This window comes from Mesoplodon bidens, assembly GCF_964165515.1.
Source record: "Mesoplodon bidens genome assembly, chromosome: 10".
NCBI classification, from domain to species: domain Eukaryota; kingdom Metazoa; phylum Chordata; class Mammalia; order Artiodactyla; family Ziphiidae; genus Mesoplodon; species Mesoplodon bidens.
In genome coordinates, this window is record NC_138172.1 from 32,736,328 (window position 1) to 32,762,945 (window position 26,618).

The 26,618-nt window shown below is 43.2% G+C and overlaps 1 protein-coding gene across 4 annotated transcripts in view; it reads left to right on the forward strand.

The window, feature by feature from the left end:
* The window catches only part of ARHGEF3 (Rho guanine nucleotide exchange factor 3), a 327,189-nt gene that overhangs the window by 276,115 nt on the left and 24,456 nt on the right, over positions 1-26,618 (forward strand). For all 4 annotated transcript variants that reach the window (XM_081245232.1, XM_081245234.1, XM_081245231.1 and 1 more), the window contains 2 exons: positions 10,407-10,514; positions 25,643-25,813. In XM_081245232.1, coding sequence (XP_081101358.1) covers positions 10,407-10,514; positions 25,643-25,813 — 279 coding nt within the window. The remainder of the gene's footprint in view (positions 1-10,406; positions 10,515-25,642; positions 25,814-26,618) is intronic.

A 26,618-nucleotide genomic window follows, 5' to 3' on the forward strand; every position in this document is an offset into this window, starting at 1 on the left:
TTGCCTAATCCCAGATAGTACTGGGATCAGGTAAGATTGGAGACCAGCCCTTTTAGCCCATAATTCAACAATGTGGGGTGGGGAGGGGTGGGTGGGAGGAGTTCGATGTAGACCTCATGACCTACCCACTTGGGTGCACTTCCACCACTCAGGTTCTTATCTTAGGATTTCATGGTTGACGTTTTTCTCTGCTTGGACATAGCCTTGGATCTTGCCAAACCACTCCCAGTTTTGCTCTATCCAGCCAGAGCTTGACTAAACAGATGATAAAACTGCCGGAAGAAAGGGAAGGCAGGAATGTAGAACCAAAATGTGCTCTCATAGCAGCCCGAGTCCTCGGTGGCCAGAGCATGTCATTAGTGAGATAGTGGCAGGTAACATGGAGCACCAGCTTTGTCCCTGGGAGGCTCAGAGCAAAATCCAGTGCTGCAGGGAATGAATGAGAGCAGAACAGGCTGGGGGTGGGGGGGAGTGTCGGGGGAGATCACACCTCTCCTTGGACATCACAGTTTCAAGGCAATAATTTGATATTTACAGGCAACAACTTATGGGACAGGCTTGTACCGAGCACATTACACACATGATCTTATGTCACCTTCCCAACAACCCTGTGAGAGGGTCGGAGAGCCACCCTCACTTCACAGGGCATGAGACCAAGCCCGTGGAGGTTACATCGTTGGCCCAAGGTCATAGGGTATTCAGTTCATAGGGCACTGTCCTCTGGCTGGAAAGGTTGGCTCATATTTGATCCTTAGATCCTTTGCAAAGAATCAACACATTTGGGGGGCCAGAGTGATAAGAACTTTGTCACTTTCAGCACAGGCTTTCTGCTTATCCTTAAACACCAGGGAAGCCTCAGCAAATGTCCTTAAAGTGCCCTTGAGGTCTGTACACACCAGTTCCCAAACCCTGAAGCAGAGGTGGAATCCCCAGTGCATTCTTCTCCCCCTACCCCTCCAACCCAGCCCAAGGGGAAGCCAGGGAATCCCTTTTACAGAGATAAACAACTACAGAATTTATATCCCACCCAGGGGTTTCCAAGAAGTCAATAGGAAATGACTAGCCGAGACCCCAGAACCACAGAGCCCTTCCTCTGGGCCTGTGGCTGTGATTAGGCCACCACTGCCACCTCCGGCTGACTTCTTGGCGTCCCCCACCCAGGAATGTGAGGCTCTGACCCCATTTTCCAGACCTGGAGATGGGTGTGGCGTGCTGTGGGCACATTTCTTCTGTGGCATTCTTGGCAAAAAGGCATAACCTGGCTCTATTCATGAGAAAACATCTTCTGGGCCTAAGGTTGTCTTCTCTGTAAGGGCCACAGAGGCTTGAGTCTGCTTGCAGCTCTCACACTTTTCCAGGAGGTCGAACGGTTAAAGCGCTTCAGCTCTGAGCATCTGGCCCTTTCTCAGTGACAGAGTAAGAGCTTTGCTTGATGATCAGAAAGCATACGTGGAGCCAGAGACTGCAGAGAGAGCTAAATATTTAGCTTCCTCTTTCTCTGAAGGTCTGTAGTGCCATGTCTGGGCATGACCAAAATGAGTTTCAGGCGATGGGCTAGCGTTTGCTAAAAGGAACTTATCGGGGCGAGGGTGTGCATCTCTCCTTCTGCCCAAGGTTAAGTAATAGTAACATCCTGTGTAAGAGAACATGAATGTGGTTTTCTACTAAACTCCAATATTTTAGGGCTATTTATTAGATATTTTTAATCATGGGCCAATTTAACCAGTAGCAGACTAATAAAATAAATTTGGGCTTGCTGCCAGGACAAATGTTGACTTACCCTTATAATGTTGACTGAAACGAATAACTTTGAAAGTAATTGAGGAGTGAAACCTTAGCCAAAAACACAGTGTCTGAAACAGTGGTTCTGTTTTATTTTACTGGCACTGCTAAGAGATTTTGTTCGTAACCTAGGCTGCTGCCCACCTCGGCTCTCGGAGAGTCCCATATTTTACTGAATTATTTTCCAAGGTTTTGTTTTGTTTTCTGTTTTTCGGCCCATAAACCACCATTCAGCAAAAATGAATATCCCCATGGCAGAGAAGAACAGGTTACTTTTCCAATGCGGGAGCAAACAGTCAATGATAATGAGAGGAATAAAGATAATAACTTGCTTGAGGTGCTCCCTCAGAAACAAAATGGTATGCCAGTAACATTTGCCCTCTCAGAGTTTGTAGTAAAATTAATTGCTCCTCCAGGGTATACTGGATGAAATCCATCTAACTCGCCCCACACTCACCTTTCCTTCATTTTGCCATTCAGTTTATACAAATATTAGCGATAGTAGTTTGCCAGCATGTGCTTTGAACTTGAAGGAAGCAGGGGAGGCCTGGAGGAAATGAAGCCAGGATGACCACATGAATTGTCATAAAGTGTGATTTCTTTCTCTTCTCATTTTTTTACTTGCATTTGATGGGAGCTGTGTTTGGGGCTGGAACTGAACATCCTTTCAGAGGCTTATGCCAGCAGTGTCTGAGCTTAGTCCAGCATCCCCCTCTGATGCTCCTGCCCTAAGCAAGACCCCCCTAAAAGCAACCACCTCACAGGCTGACCTTGGCCAGAGGCCATAGGTGCTGACTGGCTCAAGCCAAAACAGACTTGATATACATGGAATAAAGATCATCTCCCCAACCTTGATGTGTTCAGTTTTACGGCCCCAAGCGTCGATGGTTTAATCTGTGGATCTATCCAGACCATTTTGTGTGTGGTGTCTCCATCAATGCTTCTTAGCATGGCCATGAGGGGAGGCTGGAGAAATCGTCAGCTCCTCAGCACAACAATCCAACACCCTGTCTACAGCTTGGCCATGAGACTGAACTAACTCAGAGTGTCCTGTGGATTTTATTTATCCAGGCTCTCCTTAGTCCCCAGTAGCAAAAATACAAACAAAACAAAACAAAGCCCCCAAAAGGCATTTTTTTCTTTTAAAGAAGGAAATTAGGGTGTTTTCCTTATAGCATCTGATGCAGAAAGAGTTGGGCCATTTCATCAAAAAGGAAATCTAATCTCCCTTGGATGCACAGTGCAAGGCAACCAAACCTGCAGCTGGAGAAAATAAACACAAGGGTGTGGCCTCCACCTTTGAGATTAGCCAGGAGGATGGTATCAGGGATTCTTCCCAGAGCTGTTCCTGGTGGTTTGGCAGAGTCCACAAAGCCTGTGGGACCTTTGTTGAAATCACCTATAATCACCTGGCATTTTTAGGGGGAAATTATAGTTCTACTTTTGAAGACCTTTTGCTCCCCTTGTGGGTTAGAAACCAATAATTCTGAAATGCGTTTGGCCTAATCAATGAAGCCAGGTTTCCGTTGGAATTTGGGCCTCATTATTTGCCTTTTAACTTCTAGTAACAGATGACACCAGGTCAGTTAGCTCTGTGCCAGGGGAAAGAAAACAAACAAAAAAATTTTTAATGGAAATTTTGGAGTTAGGAACCATTATTTCATTATTGTTTTTTTCTATTTCCAAAAAAATAAGATGAAGAGTCACTTGCAGGCTCCAAAGAAGCTCCCCTGCTTTGCTCCCCTCTTGCTCAGATAGCTCTGCGAAGGGCTCCTCGTTGCTGCCTCTGTGTCCTACATGCCCCTGTGTTCCACTGTGTTCTACCTGCTGAACACCTCACCTGCCCCACTCCAGCCAAGGCTTACTCTCTTGGGTGCTCTGCCTGGATCAACCTTCTGGTTCTCTCTGTGCATCCAGGAGACATTCCCCCAAGGGTGACACGTGTACCCTTCAATGAAGCCCACTTTGCAGATGCTGGGTAAACACTTGCAGAGCTGAATTCCAGAGGATGCACGTAGTCACAAAGAATCTCTTCCATTTATGTGTATTAATTACAAAGGGAGTAGTAGTAACTTTACAATGGAGAAATCCAGCAGATACCTCCTGTAGGGCTGTTGTAACAAAGTACCACAAGAGGCGAGGCTTAGAACAACAGAAATTTATTTCTTACTCTTCTGCAAAGTAGAAGTCGAAAATCAAGGCGTCAGTAGGGCCATGCTCCCTCTGAAACCTGCAGGAGAATTCTTCCTTGCCTCTTCCTAGCTTCTGGTATTTGCCATCCATCTTTGGTGTTCTCTGGCTTGTAGATGCATCACTCTAATCACTGCCCCCATCATCATATGCTGTCTCCCTGTATGTCTCTGTCTAAATTTCCCTTCTTCTAAGGACACCAACGATTGCATTAGGGCCCACTGCAATCTAATATGACCTCATCCTAACCTGATTACATCTGCCAAGATCCTATCTCCAAATAAGGTCACTTTCACAGGTTCGGGGGTAGAACTTCAACCTATCTTTTTGTGAGGGACACGATTCAACCCATTGTACCACCATGACCAACTGGTCCAGCTTCATGTCACCAGTTATAAGATATAGTGACATCATGTCCCCCAGATATGATGCACCAAGAAGGGCACATCACTTCTGTTGTACTCTTGCCAAAAATGCATAATCTGAATCCAGTCATGAGAAAGCATCAGACATGTCTAAATTGAGAGATATACTACAAAATAACTGACCAGCACTCTTCAAAAGTGTCATTGTCACAAAAGACTGAGGAACTGTCACCGACTGGAGGAAAATATAGTGATGTGACTACAAAATACAATGAAAGGGTGGGAAGGCCTTGGCAGTAGGAGGTGTCAAGGGAAGTGAGAACATGAGAATATTTGTGGTGACCTAGAAGTTGTTTGTTTGTTTGTTTTAACATCTTTATTGGAGTATAATTGCTTTACACTGGTGTGTCAGTTTCTGCTTTATAACAAAGTGAATCAGTTGTACATATACATATGTCCCCATATCTCTTCCCTCTTGCATCTCCCTCCCTCCCACCCTCCCTATCCCACCCCTCTAGGTGGTCAGAAAGCACCAGCTGATCTCCCTGTGCTATGCGGCTGCTTCCCACTAGCTAGCTATTATACATTTGGTAGTGTATATACGTCCATGCCACTCTCTCACTTTGTCCCAGCTTACCCTTCCCCCTCCCCGTATCCTCAAGTCCATTCTCTAGTAGGTCTGTGTCTTTATTCCTTCTTGCCCCTAGGTTCTTCTGACCATTTTCTTTTCTTTTTCTTTTTTTTTTAGATTCCATATATATGTGTTAGCATATGGTATTTGTTTTTCTCTTACTTCACTCTGTATGACAGTCTCTAGGTCCATCCACCTCACTACAAATAACTCAGTTTTGTTCCTTTTTATAGCTGAGTAATATTCCATTGTATATATGTGCCACATCTTCTTTATCCATTCATCTGGTGATGGACAGTTAGGTTGCTTCCATGTCCTGGCTATTGTAAATAGAGCTGCAGTGAACATTTTGGTACATGACTCTTTTTGAATTATGGTTTTCTCAGGGTATATGCCCAGTAGTGGGATTGCTGGGTCTTTAAGTTTAAATGTTTCAAGGTAGCCCTCTCAGCTCTTAGTTTCCCAGCCATGTGGACCTTTCCCTATTCTGGCCTATATCAGTTGAGAATTATTGAAATTCAGTAGTGGGATTTTTTTTTCATTTTACCAGTTTTCTTCTAATTACTGTTGATTCTAGATGATGTCTGCCTCTTCAGTATCCTTTCTCACTAGGCCCTCATTAACAACTGAAGTAAAAATCTCAGATGGCACCTGTCTGCTGCAGTTCAGCATTCACTAGTACATTCGCAAAACTGTTTTCTGTCCATTGAAATAAATCTTTGTATTATAGAGCATTTTGACCACATACCATCTTAAAATCAGATTTCTACCCCTTATTTTTGACTCAGCAGTACTTGGAAGTAGAACTCAGGATTTGAAAGTTGCCTAGTATAGTAAAGGTGCTGTCAGAAAACAGTATTTTGGAAATTAATTTTCTAGAATCTTCTACAGTGTCCTCTACTGAGCAAAATACTTAATTGAAAATTGGGGAATCTCCCGCAAAAATCATCTTCCTTTTTCTAATGAGCAGGGGGAAAAAAAGGCCTCAAGCCCTCAAGAATGGTTTCTGTATTTGTTAATAGTTGAAAAAAAGCAAAAGAAGAATAATATTTTGTGACATGTGAAAATTATATGAAATTCGAATTTTAATGTCTATAGATGAAGGTTGAATGGAACATAGTCACATTCACTTATTTACATGCTGTTTATGGCTGATGGTAGAGATGAGTAGTTGTGACAAAGGCTGGACAGCCCTCAAAGCCTAAAATATTTAGCCATCTGGCCCCTTACAAAAAAGTTAGCCAAGCCCTGGAGTAGGGCATGGGCTCTGGATCCAGCCTCCCTAGCCTAGGTTTAAATCCTGGCCACCTTTTTTAGCTTTCCCCATCTTTAAGATGAGGATCACAGTAGTGGCTACCTTGCAGGGCTGTTAGGAGAATAAATTAGTAAATATATGTAAAGCATAGAGAAGAGTCCCTGCAATGAATATGAGCTCATTATTATTATGTAATAATTCTAGAGCTTCTCCATCACTCTGACATCATAACTTCCTGTTTAACATGAGGATGATGAAAGCCTCCTAGAAGGTTACTGTTGGATGACACGTGACCCCTGGGTGTGCAGTTCCCAGCACATCTCCTGTCACACAAATGTAGCCCTGCATAAGGCTTCCTGGTGTTTCTAAACATTTGAAAGACTTTTTTTTATGATTCCATCGACTCATGGGCAAAAGCATCTGCTAGCACAGTCGTTTCTCACCTCTCTCTTGCTCCTGGCCAGGTGTAGAGCACCAAGAGCAGTGCTGCCCTGCAATAGAGCAGTCAGTCCTGCGCTAATGGCTGCATTTCTGGCCCCTCCTGGGCTGTGTTTGTAACTCGGTAAAAGCAGAGTCTCAGGGAAGCTACAGACGTGATGTGAAAGACTCTCCTACTACTCTCCAACCCCACTCTGGCTGCAAAAATGAAGTGCAGGGAGAATGAGTGAGGGTTTCCTGTATGCCACATCTATTAGAATGGAACTATTTTTTAAGGAATAAGAAATAGTGCCAAATTATATTGATATGATAGGTATTTTCTTACATTGCATATAATGTGCTTTGGTTTTTATCTTTTGGGGGAAGAATAAGGAGAGGATAAGAACTGTATCCCCTAGGGAAGGAATATTAAAATCTATTTAATTAAATCTCACATTAAAAATAAAACTACATGGAGTGCTTTATTCTCCTTTGTTTATAATTCAAGCACAAGAGATACTTAAAATTGCTGAATCAATTCCTTTATGAAAAATACGACCTCTATACCTTTCTTCATCCTCTCGTTCCCTTCTTCCCACCTCTTCCTTCTTTTTCCCATTCCTTGTCCTCTGGAAAGGTGAAGAAAAATATTTGATCAAAGTCAGTACTCCTTCATGATAAAAATTCACAGCAAATGTAGCACAGAAAGGAACTTTTTCTACTTGATAAAGGGTGTCTCTTCCATGCTCTCAGCAAATACAATACTTAATGATGAATCCTTCATAATAATTACTTCATAATTCAGAATTAGACTATGCTACCTGCTATTTCAGCTTGTAATCAACAATATATGGGTAGTCCTAGCCAGTGCAATAAGACAAGAAAAACAAAAAAAGCTGTAAGGTCTGGAAAACATGCAAAAAGGTTGTTATTCAGAAAATACTGCCCACACAGAATACTCAATGCCTTTTTCTTTTTTGTTTTATTTTTTTAACCTCTTTAGTGAGATGTCCTCCTGCCTTGTCTTAAAATTGCATGGCGAGGGTGGTGTCTGCACTTGAAACAGGACACTTCATTCCTGGGTTTAGCAGTGACCTTGCCCAGCTTAGTCTGGCAGCTGAGTTGTTGGATTAGGAGGCTTCTGCAGGTTGTGTTCTGTCATCTCTCTGTAAAGCCTGAAAGCATCCCTCTTATTGCATTTGCTAGTTCTCAGTAGAGCTATTTAACTAGAATCTGGAAACATTTTCCCTGAGGCTCCTTTTAGACAGCAGTAAAATGTAGCTCAAGACATACTGAGTAAATGGAAAAGAAAAATCAAATTAGGCCAAGAATTTTTTTATTCTCACTGAAGCCCTCAAGGAGAACACCATAATTCATATTTGACTCATGTGGGTCAGGCATAAAGCCTCCTCTATAGATTCAATAACCTGTAAATGTTCTGGTTGTGAAATTGCACCTGCCCGCTTTGCTGGATCAAGCACTAAATCATGCAGCAGTGGTTTCTATTTTGATTGTTCGTTACTTGGGAATGTCAGATTGCCAGAGAGCAGCCCAGTGTTTACTTCCAAATGGGCAAAGCCTTAGGAAAGGAGTTTTAATTACAATCTCATGTAGCAACACTGCACACAACTTGCAGAGGGGCCAACATTTGCACTGTGCATACATCTTATAGCTGTGCAGAAAAACATCCATCTGACTGGCTCATGTAAAACGGGCAGCAAAGTCAGCAGAACCTAAGAAAAGATGACACAGCAAGTGGAACGGAGCCGAATCTTCCCTCATCCTGCCAAGCATGCAGGGCTCCCTGCCCCTTTTTAAAGCAAGAGAAGCCAATTGGCGTTTGCCCTTCAACTTCCCTAGTTTGATACAGAATCTGTGACCTAGCAGATTTAGCCGTTAATAAAACAGAGACCTAGGAGTCAGTGGGCTCTGAGGTACGTGCAGGATTATCTGAGACCAAGTCCTGATCCCCTAGGAAATCCCCCATCTTCTCACTTGCTGCAATGCAGTTTGCGCCACCACAGGTGGTATATCACAACTCTGGCATTTCCAGCCAAAGCAGGAGCCATTCAGGGGATGCTCAAGAGGCTCTGTGTGTGTGTGTGTGTGTATTCAGTATGCCCTCTGGTAGTGGAGCTCTGACGTAAAAAAATATTTTAAAAATTCTCCTCTGGGCACAGATACTCAGGAGCCAGACACTGGACAGGGAGCATCCTTGAAGGGCGCTGTCACCTAGAAGCAGAAGGGCTATTGGATCTTTCTCTTCAGCATTTAAATAATTGTAATGTGATGTCTCTCATGTTGAGAGATTCATCCTTTGCATTTTGGAACTAAGCCTTCCCAGTGTTCGGAGAGTTTCCTGCTGTCTGTTCAGCTCAGCATACCAAGAGGCTGGAGAGGTACCCGGCAGCCCAGATTCATTCTCCGTTTTGGAAGTATTTGCTTCGAGAAATCATGAAGTCACTCCTGGCCACGTTGTGGAATTGTTTTGTGCTTTTTAAAAAGCCTTTTAATTTTTCTATTTGAATGCCAGAAAGGTTGGGTCTGTTTCAGAGAATGCTTCTGATTTCTGAGGCTGGCAAGGGCATAAACTGACATGAGAGTTTCTCGGCAGAACTCCAAATTCAGGCAAGATTTTTCCAAGCACCTACTATGTTCAAAACACCCTGCAGGGGTATTCTGGAGAATCTGAAGTTCTGGCTTAACTCTCAAAACTTTGAAGGCAATGGCTGAAAAAGAAAGATGAGCATCTTGAGGCTCCCTTTGGAAATGATTGAGTTTTGCCACAACCATTGGCAAGTTTGGTTTTTTCCATCAAAATTTGGTGTCTTCGTGTGCTGTCAAACATCTCCTGCAGGTCAGATGGAGCTTAGGAAGACAAGGGTAACTGTTCTCTTTGTCTTTGGAAAGTGTTTTGTCTGTCATCTCTCTCTTTTCCACAGCCTGTTGTTTTTATTTATGTAATTCTCATCTGCAGAGTCATTGGTATGGGTAGGCTCCCCTCATCCATCAGCTTGGTTTGGGGTAACTTGCAGATTTGCACGTTTTATGTGGAGGTGATTTTCAAAACTTGTGGCTATGTATAGTATAAAAACTGATGCTCATGGTAGGGTTTTCTCTATATATATTTTCTTTTGCTGTCTGGTTGTTATTTATAACTATTAATATGTGCATTTCAAATATAATGTAGATACAAAGATGCTTTGTTAAGAGCCTAGCAATAGAATAACTTCTTTAAACAATATTTTTTTAATTTGGTGTACTTAAAAAAAAGATTTTTTGTGCTTTAGAAAAGCCATTGCATATTAGAAATTTGGAGAGTGGCTTCAGGTAAGTTGGAGAAAAGGTTTTTTAAAAAGATGAAACCAGAAGCATCAAAAGACAACTGCCTGACAAGGTCATTGGATGGGAAATCTGAGGCAGCTTTTCTCTACAGGAGGGGTTGAAGAGAATGATGCTACTTAGTGGAAGCCTCTGATTTAAAAGCTGGCAGATATATTTGGGGTGAAGGGAGAGGAGAGATCCCTGCCCATTTGCTGTCCACTCAGAGGCTGCTCCTGTTGACATCCCTCTGCCATTTCTCCTTCCCCGGCTCCTAAGCCGGGTCACCTCCACACAGCTGGAGTGAGACAGAGCACTGTTCATGGTCCACAGATCGGTGTGCGGCCAGCAGCTTGTGGAGTGGGACAGGACTGTAGAGCGGAGTTATGTTGTCTTCGTAATTGACCTTGACATTTTCCTTTCCTTTTTTTTTTTAACCCTACAGGAGCCTAGTAATAAACGAGTCAAACCTCTTTCCAGAGTCACATCCCTAGCAAACCTCATCCCACCCGTGAAGGCCACACCGTTAAAGCGCTTCAGCCAAACCCTGCAGGTAAGAAGGACACAGTGGGCTCATGTTTGCAGAAAACCACGTTGTGTGGGAGGAGCCATCCCTGTCCTACCTGGAACCTCCCCTGGTTTCAGATTGACATGAATCAATGCTTATTTCAACAGAAGACAGCAAGTGAGGGGACTGAAAGGAAGAAAGAGATGTTTTCAAGCTGTAAACTGGTGTCAGGCAGAGTCCCTCAAGGTGTAACTGGAGGAGTCATCTCTGTTGGGCTCCTCACAATTATATTTCACAGTCCTATGCCCCATCCAGGTGTGCTATCATAGGTTTTGTCCTAAAATATCTATGGGCCTCCCAAGGGAACCAGCACATGATGTAAGTTGGAGGGCAGGAGAGCCTAGTGATTTAGACCAGGGTCTGCAAACTATAGCATGTGGGGAAAAACTCAGCCCACCCTCTGATTTCTTATGGCCCTGGAGCTAAGAATGGTTTTTACTTTTTAAAATGGCTGGGAAAAAATAAAGGAGGAATGATATTTCATGACCCATGAAAATTATATGAAATTGAAATTTCGGTGCTATAACTAAAGTTTTGCTGTCTATAACTATAAAGTTTTGCTGGAACACGGGCATGCCTAAATGTTGATGTGTTTTCTGTAGCTGCCATTGGACTACAAAGGCAGAGTTGAGTAGTTGTGAAAGGGATCATATCGCCCACAACACCAAAAATATTTACTATTTGGCCCTTTACAGAAAATGTTTGTTGACCCCTGACTGAGAACAAGGGCCCTGGAGTAGAAGTATCTCATTTCTGTCCTTGGCTCTGTCACTCAGAGACTTTGTCACCTTGGGCAGATAACTTCATATCTCTCTAGGTCTTGCTTTTATTCCTCATGGATACATTGGGGGATGATGCTACACCAGCTCATTTATAGAATTCTTGTAAAGATTTACAGGATAGTGCATTTAAAGGATTTAGCATAGTGCCTTGGCCTGTAGTTAGTAATCACTAACTTCCTAACCAGCTAAGGTGTAAATATTAACTACTATAATAATTCTTTGGTTAACAGGTGGTTTGTAGTTCTTGTTTGTAAACTCCTGATAAAGTTTATCTTTTAAAGTGAAAATCGAGATTTGCCTTAAGGCCTTGGGCCCAATATGATAATCATAAAAATCCTCTTGTAGACTGAGGCCCACGAAAGTTATGCCATGAAAAGGCTCACCTTGTTCAGCTGAGGACTAGTCTCGAGTCCGTCAGTTTCTTACGTGTCCTGAATGCTTTTGCTTAGCGGTATTTTTATCTTGACTTTCTGAGTCATTAAGAAAATTGTGGACCAGGGAATTCCCTGGCAGTGCAGTGGTTAGGACCCTGCACTTTCACTACCAAGGGCATGGGCTCAATCCCTGGTTGGGGAACTAAGATCCCACAAGCCGTGTGGTGTGGCCAAAAAAAAAAAAGAGTTTCTAAAAAAAAAAAAAATTGTGGACCAGCACCCAAGGCTTATGACACATGCTGTGAAATCTATGATTTGAGAACTGTTTGAAGTCTCCCTCACCCACTCCTGTCCTTGTTACCACACCATTCAGCCAACGTGTTGTGACTTCGCACAGCCCAAGCTCTTCTCCCCACTTTCCTACAGGTGCCGTCCCTCACCAGTACTAATCCCTCCCTGCCCATTCCTCTGTTAACTCTGCTAATATTTCTCCCGAATGAACACCTCATCGTCTCGTTAGATATGGGTTTGGCTCTGTGCTGGAATCTCTGGGCCCCTGGTTATCCTCTGATCCCCTTTGTGGGAAAATGGCGGAGAAAAAAAGTAAGGTCATCTTGGGAAGCCAGATGAGGGTCTTTGAAGCTAGTGAAGAAAAATGTGTTCACCTTCTCTCCCCAGTGACCAGTCCCTAAGCCCTCTGGCCAAGTTTATCACAGGCTTCCACTGGAAGATCATCACTGCCCTAGCCCTGCACATCTGGTCTTTTGCTGAGTTCTGCTTTTTGAAAATTCTTCAGCCTGTCTCTTACCATTTCATGCTTTCCTTCCCGTCCCAGTGGCTGTGGCTCAAGTTCACCATAGTTATTTCAACCTCCGTGTTGCCAGCCATCTCTTCCCATTGTCTCTCTGAGGAGAGTCCACCATCTGCCCCAAGAAGGGCCTCACTCATTCCATAAGAGTTAAGTGGGCCCTCATCATGCACCAGGCTCTAACTCCTGCCCTCACGTTGCTTACATCCTGGATAGAGTTGCCTTCTGGCAACTTTGTGGCCACATCTGGCCCTCGGTTGTGTTTTGTTTGGCTGCACATTGTTTTGAGCTAACATTTAGAAATCAAAACAGTCCATGTAAGAATCTGGACTTCTGGCTTCTTTTGAGGAATTGGAAGTCCTAGCAGTGCTGGACCTATGTTCCCACATGGCACTTATGAGCTGTACCTAAGTAGCCAGCCAACTGTCATCTACAAATGTCCCCACTTCTCCCAGCTGTCCACCCGACACCTGGCCTCTTCACTCACTGCCATCAGCTTGCCTGGCCTGTAGACTCCGTGTTTATGCTCATGGGTCCAGGGAGAGCACTCTCTATGCCTCCTCACCACAGCCCAGCCCCGACTCAAAGCACAATGCTTTAAGATCTTCCATTGTCATACCTTCAAAATCTTTCCTTCGGCTTCCCAGGCAACCTTTATTTCTTTTCTCCTGTTTCTGCCCTACACAGATCCCACACAGGGAACACTGCAGGAAATATTTGATCACCTTGCAAATTTGTGTTGACCTAGAGAACTGGGACAGAAGGAAATCAAGCCATGTCTGAAACCCAACAGACAGAGGCCAGGCAAAGATGAGAAAGCCAGACGCGGGGGTGGGGGTGGGGGTGGTGGAATCTGACAGGTGGAAATTGGTTTCTAAAACCCCCAAAAAATTTTTTTGGCAAAATAGTTTTTTATTTACTTGTTTAAAATATGATAAATAGCTAACTCCAGATTCCATTTATTGGACAGAAACAACTCGGTAGAAACAGAATAATTATTCATAATGGTTATGCACATGAATATAGAGAGGACTTGAACAGTGTCTTTATGCTGTGAGTATGTCCTTGGTCGGGGAAGTGGTCAGCAAATGGAAATATGTCCCTGAGGTTGTATGCAGAGTTAGACAGCCACGTTTGCAGGATGACCTGCAAAGCACGGAGAATGCCGTCTTGCCCCCACGTATCTCTCCGTAAGTCACCTTGGCACATGCAGTGCAAGTTCTGCAGAATTATTTCCAGTCCTAGCATCCCAATAATTGCCTCATGACTTTATTGCTTCCTTCCCCAGGTAGAGTGGGATAGGTGTTAATGTAGCCGGAGGAGCAGGGAGGATTGGCAGGGGGGAGGGGGGTGGAGGCCCCAAAGGAGTACTCAGTGGGCCAACTTCACATCCTTTCCCATTTTGCCTGTGGTGGTCTTGATGCCCATTCTAAGAGGGGAGAAACAGAAAACAAGGAGTACAGGGCTGCCCCAAGCCTCTCGGTAGTCATTCATTCCTTACCCATATGTATGTATTATTTTTTTCTACTTCCCAAGACAACTCATTGCTGTAATTGAGCAGCTTGCTTCTCTGTGGCAGTATCCCTTGTCCCTGGCTCCTGACACCTTAGAGACACACACATCCCTGCGATATCCAGTTAGGTCTCTCAGGTTGGGTTCCTTATATCATAGGAGAGATGAGTTAGGCCCAAACATGATGCTTTAATCAATAATAGAACACTTAGCAGTCCTTCCTCTGGCTTCCTTGGAGGCCACAGGTTAGCCCAGGAGGATATCGAGAGAGCTCAGGGCTGGCAGCCTCTTCCAAAAAGCTTAAGAGCCCAGTCACAAATGTGAGTGGTCCTTGCAGCGACAGTTCAGCAAGACACTGCAGGACTTGTTCTCTGTGGCCTCCCTGCCCCGCATTCCCCCTGTGGACTGCGGGCTCGGGCTTCAGCACAAAGGCAGCATTTGTGGAGGTCAGAGAGGGAGAGCCGACTGCACGGCGCTCCGTCTGCTTCTGACCAGGGAGGTTAGCGCCGCTGGTAGACTGGAGCACAGATGTCTAGATCCCTCTGGGCCTATAAATCCCCTCACTGGGCTGCCCAGCTCTGGAAGGGGCTGGTGTGTGCTCACTCCTCATGTGGAGTGACGAAGGCGAGCTGCCTCGGCCGGTCGCTCGCTGAGTCCACCTCCCCATCACGGCCGTGCGGCTGGTGGACTCGTTTAGGCCGAGTCCAGGGCATGCTGTGGGATGCTGGGTTCCTTACACTGTAACTGAGCCCTGCGTTCTCTTTGAACATGAACTGTGTTTCTTTTCCATTATAAAGTGTATGTTCATTATGGAAAAATACAGAAAAGAGGAAGGAGAAAGATTCCACTCCCAAACAACCCCTGTTAATGTTTTATAATTTCCTTTCAGTGTTATTCTAGGTCTATCTATGAAACTTACACACTCTGGACCTAATTTGGTGTTACAGTCTTTCCAGCCTTATCTTTGTGTTTTCTGTTTACCTTTGGATTTAAACCTCCCCCCCCGCGGCCCCCACAGACTGTGGATGATCAGTTTTTCTTGCATCTCTATTGGTCTTGGCCTCACATATTTCCAAGGTACGCAGTTAGGTGTATAAAGGTTCCACTTCATCATTGTCACACTCTCTTGGGGGAATTGTACCTTTTATTAAAATTAAATATTTCTATTTATTTCTTTTAATGCTTTCTGTCTTGGATTTTATTTTGTCTTTTCTTTTTTTCTTTTTTTTTTTTGCATTTTACCTGGTGTATCTTGTTTATCTCTTTTATTTTCATCCTCCCTTTGTCATTTAGCTGGATGAAAGTTTTATTATGGCTTAAGGGAAGTGTTATATCACAGTTATTCTTGGAAAATATCTTAATGGACTGAGTATATATTATTCCAACATGATGTGATTTATTTTATATAACCAGCCTCCTATTAATGGATATTTAGGTTGTAAATATTTTTATATTATTAAGTAACTCTGTGTTGAATGTTTTTTAAGACATTTGTCCTTTTTTTTTTTTTTTTTTTTTTTACAGTAAGGCCAGATTTTAAAACTATTTGTATTGATTATCTGAACATCAAAAATAATAGTCAGGCTCTTCTTAGTACACACTCACATAATTCAATCAGTTTATTGGCTGTATTTGTCTTTAAACCACGTCACAGGTATCGTTCTAAAGAATGCATTTATCTCAATATAATCTTTTTATTTTATTTTATTTTATTTATTTATTTTTGGCTGCATTGGATCTTCATTGCTGCACACGGGCTTTCTCTAGTTGCGTCAAGTGGGTGCTACTCTTCGTTGCGGTGCGTGGGCTTCTCATTGCAGTGGCTTCTCTTGTTGTGGAGCACAGGCTCTAGGCGCAAGGGCTTCAGTAGTTGTGGCACACGGGCTCAGTAGTTGTGGCATGCAGGCTCTAGAGCACAGGCTCAGTAGTTGTGGCACACGGGCTTAGTTGCTCCGCAGCATGTGGGATCCTCCAGACCAGGGCTCGAACTTGTGTCCACTGCATTGGCAGGCGGATTCTTAACCGCTGCACCACCAGGGAAGCCCTTATTAGTTATTTTTTAATTACCCACAATCCTCTTCATAGTTGCATTTTACAGTTAATCACCTTGAACTACTTGTTGACTTCCTCAATCAACTCTTTGACCATAATGAATTTTTAAACTTTGTATTATGGAAAATTCCAAACACACAGCAAAATAGCAGTATACCATGAATGCCCATATGCACACAATCTCTAGGCCTCTCCTGGAACCGTTGAAACTACTTCAAAAGCACTTACCTTTGGGATGAAACATCTCGCAGGTAAATCTCATCTTTGGAGGACTTAACGGGTAATCAAGTGGGAAACTCAGAATGGCAGGAGAAACCCCAAACTCAAAACAGGTGTCTTCCTGGCCCCTGCCACAATTCCTTCTGGAGAATTCAGTGTTAATTGTTTGTACTCGTCCATCAGCCTCTTGAGCGCCATCCCCGCCATTGCCCGGCTCGCCTCCTCAGCACTTGTCCCTTCCACCCAACCTGTCCTGTTTTTTTTTTTTTTTTTTTTTTTTTTTCTTTTTTTGTGGTATGCGGGCCTCTCACTGCTGTGGCCTCTCCCGCCGCGGAGCACAGGCTCCGGACGCGCAGGCCCAGCGGCCATGGCTCACGGGCCCAGCCGCTCCGCGGCATATGGGATCCTCCCAGACCGGGGCACGAACCCGTATCCCCTGCATCGGCAGGCGGACTCTCAACCACTGCGCCACCAGGGAGGCCCTGTCCTGTTTTTTTAAAGTACCTCCTATTGGGCTTTCTTTTCTGATTATATAACATCATTTTAAAAAAATGAAAAATATAGAGAAGCACAGGAAAGGGAATAAAAGTTCTTGTAATCCCATCTTCCCATCACCAAAAAACTTCTATTAATATTCTGGTATCTACTCAGGCAATCTTTTCTTTTACTATATACTTGTGTGAGTATTTTTTTAAAAACAAAATTGTAATCATACTATTTTTTAACTTGCTTTTGTCTTAACAGTATAAAATAACCTTACAGTATAAAGATATTTCCATGTCATTAAACATTTTTCATGATCTCAGTTCTTAATGGGTTCATATAGTATTTTGTCAAAAGGGTGTGTGTTTATTTAATCACCTTTCTATTGTTGAATACTTAAATTGTTTGCATTTTTCCACCATTATAGATAGTACTGCTTTAAACATCCTGATCACAAATCTTGTATATGTCTTTATTTCTTCTTTCCTTACATTGTATTGCCAGAAGTGGAATTCTGGTCAAAGACTATAAACACCAAGCCATCTGATAGCACTAGTGTTAGGCCTCTACTTTTTTTTTTTTTTTTTTAATCAGCGTATAGTTGATTTACAATGTTGTGTTAGTTTCAGGTGTACAGCAAAGTGATGCAGCTGTACATATACATATATCCATTCTTTTTCAAATTCTTTTCCCAAATAGGTTATTACAAAATACTGAGTAGAGTTCCCTGTGCTATACAGTAGGTGCTTGTTGATTATCTATCTTACATATAGTAATGTGTACATATATGTTTATCCCAAACTCCTAATTTATCCTCCCCCCACACACGTTTCCCCTTTGGTAACCATAAGTTTGTTTTTGAAGTCTGTGAGTCTGTTTTGTAAATAAGTTCATTTGTATCATTTTTTTAGATTCTACCTATAAGTGATATCATACGATATTTGTCTTTTTCTGTCTGACTTCACTTAGTATGATAATCTCTAGATCCATCCATGTTGCTGCAAATGGCATTATTTCATTCTTTTTACAGCTGAGTAATATTCCATTGTATATATGTACCACAACTTCTTTATCCATTCTTCTGTTGATGGACCTTTAGGTTGCTTCCATGTCTTGGCTATTGTAAATTGTGCTGCAGTGAACATTGTGGTGAGTGTATCTTTTCAAATTATGGTTTTCTCCCAGGAGTGGGATTGCTGGATCATACAGTTGTTCTATTTTTAGTTCCCACCAGCGGTGTAGGAGGGTTCCCTTTTCTCCACCCCTTTCCGGCATTTTTTGTTTGTAGACTTTTTCATGATGGCCATTCTGACTGGTATGAGGTGATACTTCATTGTAGTTTCAGTTTGCATTTCTCTGATAATTAGTGATGTTGAGCATCAGGCCTCTACTTTTTTTTTTTTTTTTTTTTTTTTTTTTTTTTTTGCGGTACGCGGGCCTCTCACTGTTGTGGCCTCTCCCGTTGCGGAGCACAGGCTCCGGACGCGCAGGCTCAGCGGCCATGGCTCACGGGCCCAGCCGCTCCACGGCATGTGGGATCCTCCCAGACCGGGGCACGAACCCGCGTCCCCTGCATCGGCAGGCGGACTCTCAACCACTGCGCCACCAGGGAAGCCCCAGGCCTCTACTTTTGATATGTATCTGTCTTGGACAGAATTGCTTCTTTGTGTTCTCACATCCTAATTCTAGACTCATAGTCACATTTCTCCCTCTCTTTGGGCAAGGGTGCAAGGGTTTGTGTTGGGCCTGGAATGGCTCAGAGGTGATGAGAATGAAGGGGAGAGAGGACATTTCAGGTTTGAGGAAGGAGTGTGGAAAGACTGATGCCATCTAGATCTGAGAAGTAAGTAGGAAGAGTACCAGCATATGTGCTTAATCTCCATGGACTGGCAACCATGATTTTCTTCTCCAAGGACCTCAAATATCACCCCGTGGTCCAAGGTCATATACTTTCTATAGCTGATAAAATCTTTGGTCCTAAGTTATTTGGCAGATGTGTAGAATGAGCTCAAGGGGTAGAGGTGTGTGTGTGTGTGTGTGTGTGTGTGTGTGTGTGTGTGTGTGTGTGTGTGTGTGTGTGTGTGTGTGTGTGTGTGTGTGTGTGTGTGTGTGTGTGTGTGTGTGTGTGTGTGTGTGTGTGTGTGTGTGTGTGTGTGTGTGTGTGTGTGTGTGTGTGTGTGTGTGTGTGTGTGTGTGTTGGGGGAAGCAACCAGAAACCGTACTTATTGCCTGTCTGGAAGGTAAGGATGTAGTTGAGGCGTAACCTGTATTCCGTGTCAAAAGGAACTCCTGATTTTCTGCTGTTCTTTACTATTCCTGCAATAATTAGACTGTTGTAATAGTTCACTATTGCAATTTAAAGCTTGTCATTTTAAATTTAGTACTAACATCTTCCATTAGTTCAGTATTTACAGCAAGCTAAGCTCTATGCAAGGTCCTTTATGTTCATGGCCTCATTCACAACTCTGCAGGGTAGAATTCATCACCACTTTATAGGGAAAAAACCTATTGTGTGCTTTGCTGCACAACAGCCAGGACATGGAAGCAACCTAAATGTCCATCAACAGATGAATGGATAAAGAAGATGTGGCACATATATACAATGGATTATTACTCAGCCATAAAAAGAAACAAAATTGAGTTACTTGTAGTGAGGTGGATGGACCTAGAGTCTGTCATACAGAGTGAAGTAAGTCAATCCATTTAATAGTAAGCTATCTGCTACAAAATAGCAATGGTAAATGTAGAGAATTTCCCTGGCTTGAACTCTTTATTGGAGCATGTTATCTTTGGCCATGAAGACCTTCTGTTTTGGGAAAAGGACAAGGGAGTACCCCACGGAACAGGCAGCATTAACAAACCAAATCTTCCATCATGCCTAACGTGCTGGGTTTACATTTCCTCTGACACGTGTAAAGGGGCCCCCTTTTCCCACCTACAGCATCTTTTCCATATATCCAGTTCAGGCATAAACATGAGCACCCATTTCCTAAATCTGCAGTATCTGTGCCTGCTATGGCCATTGTTATTTTAGCTACCAGTATGAGCTTATGAGCTTTGGGCTTTTGACTCATTTTCTGGGCCAGATTCCCTCATGGAAACTCTTGCTTGTCCTGGAACATTTTTCAGTCCAGGCCCAGAATCCCCAAACTAGGGGGACCTATGTACATGATTCTGTTTTGAATCCAGTCCCTTCCAAGCTGGGTCCCTTACTTTGAAGTGAGCCTCCCCTGGTCACCGTGGACCAGTGTTTCTCACCCCAAGGGACATTCAGCAGCATCTGCAGATGTGTTGGTTGTCACACCTTGGGGTGGGGGGGGGCACTACTGTCATCTAGTGGTTAGAGGTGAGGATAATATTAAACATCCTGCAATGCACAGGACAACCCTTCACAACAAAGAATATTCTGGTCCAAAACGTTATTGGTGGCAAGGCTGAGATTCCCTATCACAGACTGAGAAGTAGCCTGAGACTCATCTATTTGGGCACATGCATTCCAACACACTTTAAATTTTACCCTAGAGGAAGCAGGGTAGGATATTGGTTAAAAATTACAAGGGGGGGCTTCCCTGGTGGCATAGTGGTTAAGAATCCACCTGCCAATGCAGGGGACATGGGTTCGAGCCCTGGTCCGGGAAGATCCCACGTGCCGCAGAGCAACTAAGCCCGTACGCCACAACTACTGAGCCCTCGTGCCACAACTACTGAAGCCCGTGTGCCTAGAGCCCATGCTCAGCAACAAGAGAAGCCACCACAATGAGAAGCCCATGCACCGCAATGAAGAGTAGCCCCCACTCGCTGCAACTAGAGAAAGCCCGCACGCAGCAACGAAGACCCAACGCAGCCAAAAATAAAATAAATTAATTAAAAAAAAAAGCATATAAAAAAAATTGCAAGGGGTGGGGGAGAGTTGGACTCAAATAGACCAGACGTGGATTGTCATCCTGAGTTCACCATTGACCTGGGTTTAAATTCTGGAGCACCATTCATTAGCTGCATGACCTTCAGCAAAGAATCACCCTCTCTGAGGCTCAAGTTTCCTCATCTATAAAAAAAGGGTAGGAATCCTCACCTCTTGGGCATAGCAGAGCCCAGCACATACAAGCAACGACGTTCATTCATTAAGCAAAATTGTTGAGGTCCTACCATGTGCCAGTGTTGGTGAATCCATCAGTGAATAGAACAAATAGATATCCTTGTCTTCAAGGAGCTTACCTTCTATTGGGAGGAAACAGACATGTCAGAAACAAACCGGTAAATGATATCACACAGCACATGGTGAAAGAGAGCCACAGGGGGATGGGCAGTGGCAGGGGCACTGGAAGGGATGTGGCTGTTCTCCTCTCTCTCAAGGCATTCCTCTTCTTTGGGTTTTTCCTCCTAGCAGTAGTCACTTTTTCTCCACCAGCTCCAATCCTCTCATCTAATTGTGACCAGCTGTACTGATGACTGGTAGGGGTACAGGTATGGTGTGTGGTCAGCACTATTGTGAACACCCCCCCATGGCTTGGGCCTGGTTGGCTGTGAGCTGTCTCCAGGGCCAGCCAGCTGCTAACCACACCTCTGTCCAGCATTCTTTATTTCTTTGGGATTCTTCTTTTCAGCATCCTTCCCCTTTCTAAGTGGAGTTTTAAAAAGACAAAATGTTTCTTTTAATCCATCCAAATTAAAGGTGTAAATCTGAAGTTTGATTGGTCAAAGAGCCACTCAGTCATTATTCCTAAAACTGAGCAAATGCATTCCCTCTTCTTAACTAGACTTAAACTCCAAGAAGGCTGAGTCCCATCTGACTGAAACCTCCCTGTGATGCATGATTTGCATGTAAATAGCAGGTACAGTCCCCATAGTAGAAAGAGCTCAGGTTTTGGAGTCAAACAGATCTGGTTTTAAATCCTAGCTGGGGAGATACCTTAGCCTCCCTAGCCTCAGTTTAATCATCAGCCAGATGGGAATAAACTCTCACCTTTCAGGGTGGTTGTGAGGATCGGAAAGAACTCATCGGAAGTACTAAGCATGAGCAAGTATGTACGGCCCCTCTGTGATATACGTGGTGAACTTCATCCCTGTCCCTTCCCCCTAGTACCCAAGCCCAGCAATCACTAAGGAAAGACAAAACCAGGAATTCTTAGAGATGGAGCTCCCCTAGTATAGCTCACCTCTCTCTTTTTTTCCCCCAAACTGCAACAGAAAAGAAGTCTCCAACTCTGGGAAATTTTTCAATAAAAACATAAAAATACGTTCAATCTTATGTTCGAAACATGAAACTGAAATTAAGATGTATTTGTTCTTCCTATCAGATTGATAATAATATCCTATTGATGAGTGTGTAGAGAAAGGTACTATCATATACCTTTCTGGAGACTATGAAGTTGAACAGACTATTTGAAGGTCAATTTGCCAGTACTTATCAAACGTTGAGAACTTGATACTTCTTAGACCAAGGAATTCTACTTAAGGAATCTGCCTTACAGAAATACCAGCATAAATACATAAAGGATGTTCACTAAGGCACTTTTTATAATAGCCAGACACTGGAGATGATTTTAATGTCCATCAGTTGGAGGTTGATTAAATCCATGTGTTCCATCCAGACTATGGGACACTAACTCTGTAGCCATTAAAAAGAATGGGTGGAGGCTCAAGAGAGAGGGGATATGGGGATATACATATACATATGGCTGATTCACTTTGTTGTACAGTAGAAACTGTAAATTGTAAAGCAATTATCCTCCAATAAAGATATAAAAAAAAGAATGAGTGATTTAAGAGGTATAAACTACTATATATAAAATAAATAAGCTACAAGGATATATTGTATAGCACAGGGATTATAACCAATATTTTATAATAACTATAAATGGAGTATAATCTATGAAATGTTTGAATCACTATGTTGTACACCTGAAACTAATATAATGTCGTAAACCAACTGTACCTCAGTTAAAAAAAAAAAGAATGAGTGACTTTGGACAATGGAAATGTTTTCAAGCTAGAGGTAGTGGTTGCACAACACAGTGAATGTACTAAAGGCGGCTGAATTGTTCACTTTCAAAGTGGTTAATTTCATGTTATGTGAATTTCACCTCCATAAATTATTATTTTTTTTAAGAGTGGGTCTTATATTCTAACATGGAGAGACATGTTGTTGAGTGAAAAGAGAAGACATTCTGTTTTCTGTGAATGTTAGCAAATGCATAGAAAAGGTGTGGAAAGACCTCGAACAAACTTATAGCAGTTACTTCTAGGAATTGCACTTGGGAAAATGAGGGGATTTGTACTTAATTTTATATATTTTTGTATGAAAATTTAAAGTTAGCCTAAATTACTTTCAAACTGGTGGTGGAGAGGGGGGAAACTTGAAGTTGGTCAGGGGCTGACACTGGAACAAAGAAGGCAGTTGATTCTCTCAAGTGAAAGTGGAAAATGTCTTTGATTTTGAATCTTCTTTTTTGTGTTTTCCTCTCTTTCTGCTCTTTAATTCCTGCCCCAGCTGGCATCAGAACCGCAGACTGAGATGAGTGAGTTACTTGGTGACTCACTTTGCTTGTTTTGACCTTTCCGTGCCTGTGGCTAATTGATTTTGAGTGCGGGGGAGGGGGGGGTCTGCAAGCATTAGTCTGGTCACTGTTTATAAAGGCCTGTTTTCAAGAGATCACAGGGATTTGTGAGATACCATTAGTAAACTGCATTTGGAGCAAGTACTTTCTTGACCCTCACAGGGCTGGTCCAGCGATCATGAGCTCATTAACGAGCCCAGGAGCTCACAGGTGCCTAGGCCAGCCTGGGGAGCTGTTACTGCTTGCAAACAGAGCTCACTTCCTGCTTCCAGAAGGTTGTGGTGATACCCTGAAGCCCCTTGGCAGTTTCTTTTTACGTTTTTCATTTATTCATTTTTCTTGAATTATACAAATTTGTAAACTAGGGTGAAAATAACCTATAATGTCATCAGGCAAAAACAATAGATTTTGTGGCATTCCCTTTGTATCTTTGCTCATGTGCATTTTTTCATAATTATAAAGTGTTCATATACAGATTTTCATCCTAATTTTATTTTAACTTACAAAGAAGGGATTTTTAGCTGTTAAAAGTATCTCAGAATTGTCTTAATGGCTAGATAACATTCTATCAAGCAGATGAATTATAACTTGTTTAACAACACCCTTATGTTGAATAGTTCTTTTAAATTTTTCTTTACTTTCTTAAATTTTATGGTTGAATCTCAAAATATTTGGAAGCTACCTTATAATGTCTCAGAGATGACAGCTTATATGTCACATGCAAAGTCATTTCCTGCCCTCAGGAAGTTTATAATTCAGAGCAGGTGACCAGTAAGTATAATAAAATCTGATCATCATTATATCAGAGAGATGTCCAAATTGTTCTGGGAAAGGATGGGAGAACACTGGTAAAGGCTTCCTAGAGGAGGTATTTGAGTTATATCCCAAGGGCAGTTAGGAGTTAGCCAGCAAGGCAACGAAAGAAAAGCATCCCAGGAAAAGAAGACTGCTTGAAGGAAGCACAGCAAATGGCAAAGCATGGTACATTTAGGGAATGGCAGATAGCCTAGTAGGGCTGGAGAATAGGGGGCTCATGGGTGAGTGGCAGGAGATGATTCTAGATAGACAGACTGTGGTCAGATTACAAGAGGACTTCTGTGCCAAAATAAGGAGTTGGAACTTCACATTGAAGGCCATAGACATGTGGCCACAGCCATGACAGGGAACACTTGCTAAATAAGAATGTGGCTTTTCAGCACAGCAACACCTCATTGCTTTGGCAAAGTTTCCAGTAAGTGTGTTGAAATCATCTAGGGTGAAGGCTGAAGATGATGCATTCAGCTTTCTTCTTGATCATTTGTATTTGTCAAGAGAAAGCACTGTGGTAGCATGTTTCAGCCACAGGGGAGGACTTCGGATGATTAGACCACCCCAAAGTCTACCAGGACCTCTTTGTAAAATAAGAACATAACTTGGAACAGGCATCATTTGCTGCCAAGATGGTAACTGAGAGAGAGAACCACAAATGAGGCGAATGTAAACAGAAAGAGGAATGTATCAGTATTAGCCCTTAGTCTTAGTGGCTCTTCCTGGCTTCAAGCACACTGAGGTCCAGGGGCTGAGTGTGGGTAGAGCTTGCTGCTTCCCTCCCTCGGACTCTCTCTCCATCCCTTATTCTGTGTGTCCCTCTATTCTCTCCTATAGCAGACACACTCTTCTGTGTGAACAAAGAGAGTTGCTTCAAGAAACTCCTGCTTATGTTATTTCATGAGCTTACAGTCCCAAAGGAAAAATCTTCTGCTCTTTCTCCCATGAAGCACACAGCAAATTTCAGGGAATCGCATGTCCCTCTCTGAACCAGGGTGGTGGAGTACTCTGATCGGTCAGGTCTGGGGGAGCCCGCCCAAACTATGTGAGAGGGGATACCCAAGGAGAGTGGGCAGTGTTCCCACAAGGGGGAGGAGAGTAGGAGTACTGGCCAGATGTTCTTTTTGCTTTTTTTTTTTTTAAAGGACATCCACTACTGTTAACCTTTGTTGTTCTCAAGAGCGGGGGTGTCCACGGGGAAAAAAGTAGAGCTCATCACTTGTCTGAGAGCTGCCTTTGCACATGCATTTGACCTGAAATGTTCTTGTGCTGTGGTACACTTGGTTATCCTGGTCTCGCAGAACGGATACTCCCTTCACATCTCTGAAAGCGGCCCCTTGCCCGATTTTCCTTAGCACGTAGGCGCAAGACAATGCCCTACTTCCCACAGGCCTTGTGGCATTGTCCTCTCTTTCTTGCAAATGTCTGATTTATGCTCTGTCAGTAACAGGAAGCCACTCAAACGATCCACCCAGTCCTGCTGCTGCCCCCGTGACGGTTTGTTTTTCTCATTGTTTAGCGCTCCATCAGCTTCCGCAGCGAAAGCCGCCCTGACCTCCTCGCCCCCAGACCCTGGTCCAGAAATGCCGCCCCCTCGAGCACGAAGCGGAGAGACAGCAAGCTGTGGAGTGAGACCTTCGACGTGTGCGTCAATCAGATGCTCACGTCCAAGGAAATCAAACGTCAGGAGGTAGGCTGGGACCCCTGGAGTTGCCCGTGTGTCTAGAACAAGGCACACTGCAGGCGAGAGCCAAGCTGGGGTCTACACCGCGATCTCCAAGTCAGTTCTTCACTGCATTGATAGAAAGACGACAGATGGGGATGTCACACCTTGTAAGGAGCTGAGAAACCAGAATCCAGCTGGGTGGGTGTGGCCCTGACTTTTAAAAGAAACTGATGTGGGGGAAAAAAAAAAAGACACTGCTGTGAAAATCTGAATTTACAAAGAAGATGTACCAGGTCCTGGTTCCATAGTGAATGTGCATACATTCTGTAACTATAGAAACACAAGAAGTGATGATATGTATGTATGGCTAGGTGAATAAAGCAAGGCACAAAATAGGGTGGTATAGTATGCTACCATTTATGTAAAAAAAGTAAAAATGAGTGTGTGTGTGCACGCTCGCATATTTGCTTATAGACGCATAAAATATTTCTGAAAAGACATGTAAGGGACTGGTAACATTGTTGCTTCCTGAGAGGGGAACTGGGTGGTGAGAAGGAGGAGGTGAGAGGGAAGTTTTCACCATGGGCCCATTCCTACACTATAAATTTTGAACCATGTCAATGTTAGTCTATTAAAAAATGAATAAATAATTTAAAAATAATATGTACACTGAAAAAATCATTTGCAGAAATATGGCAAAATCTTAACAGTGGTTAACAAATGGTATTGTGGATAATTTAAAATTTTCCTCTTTATACTTTTCTGTGTAATAGTGTGCATATATAACTTGTACAGTGGGAAGGAAGGAAGGAGGGGAGGATTGATTCTG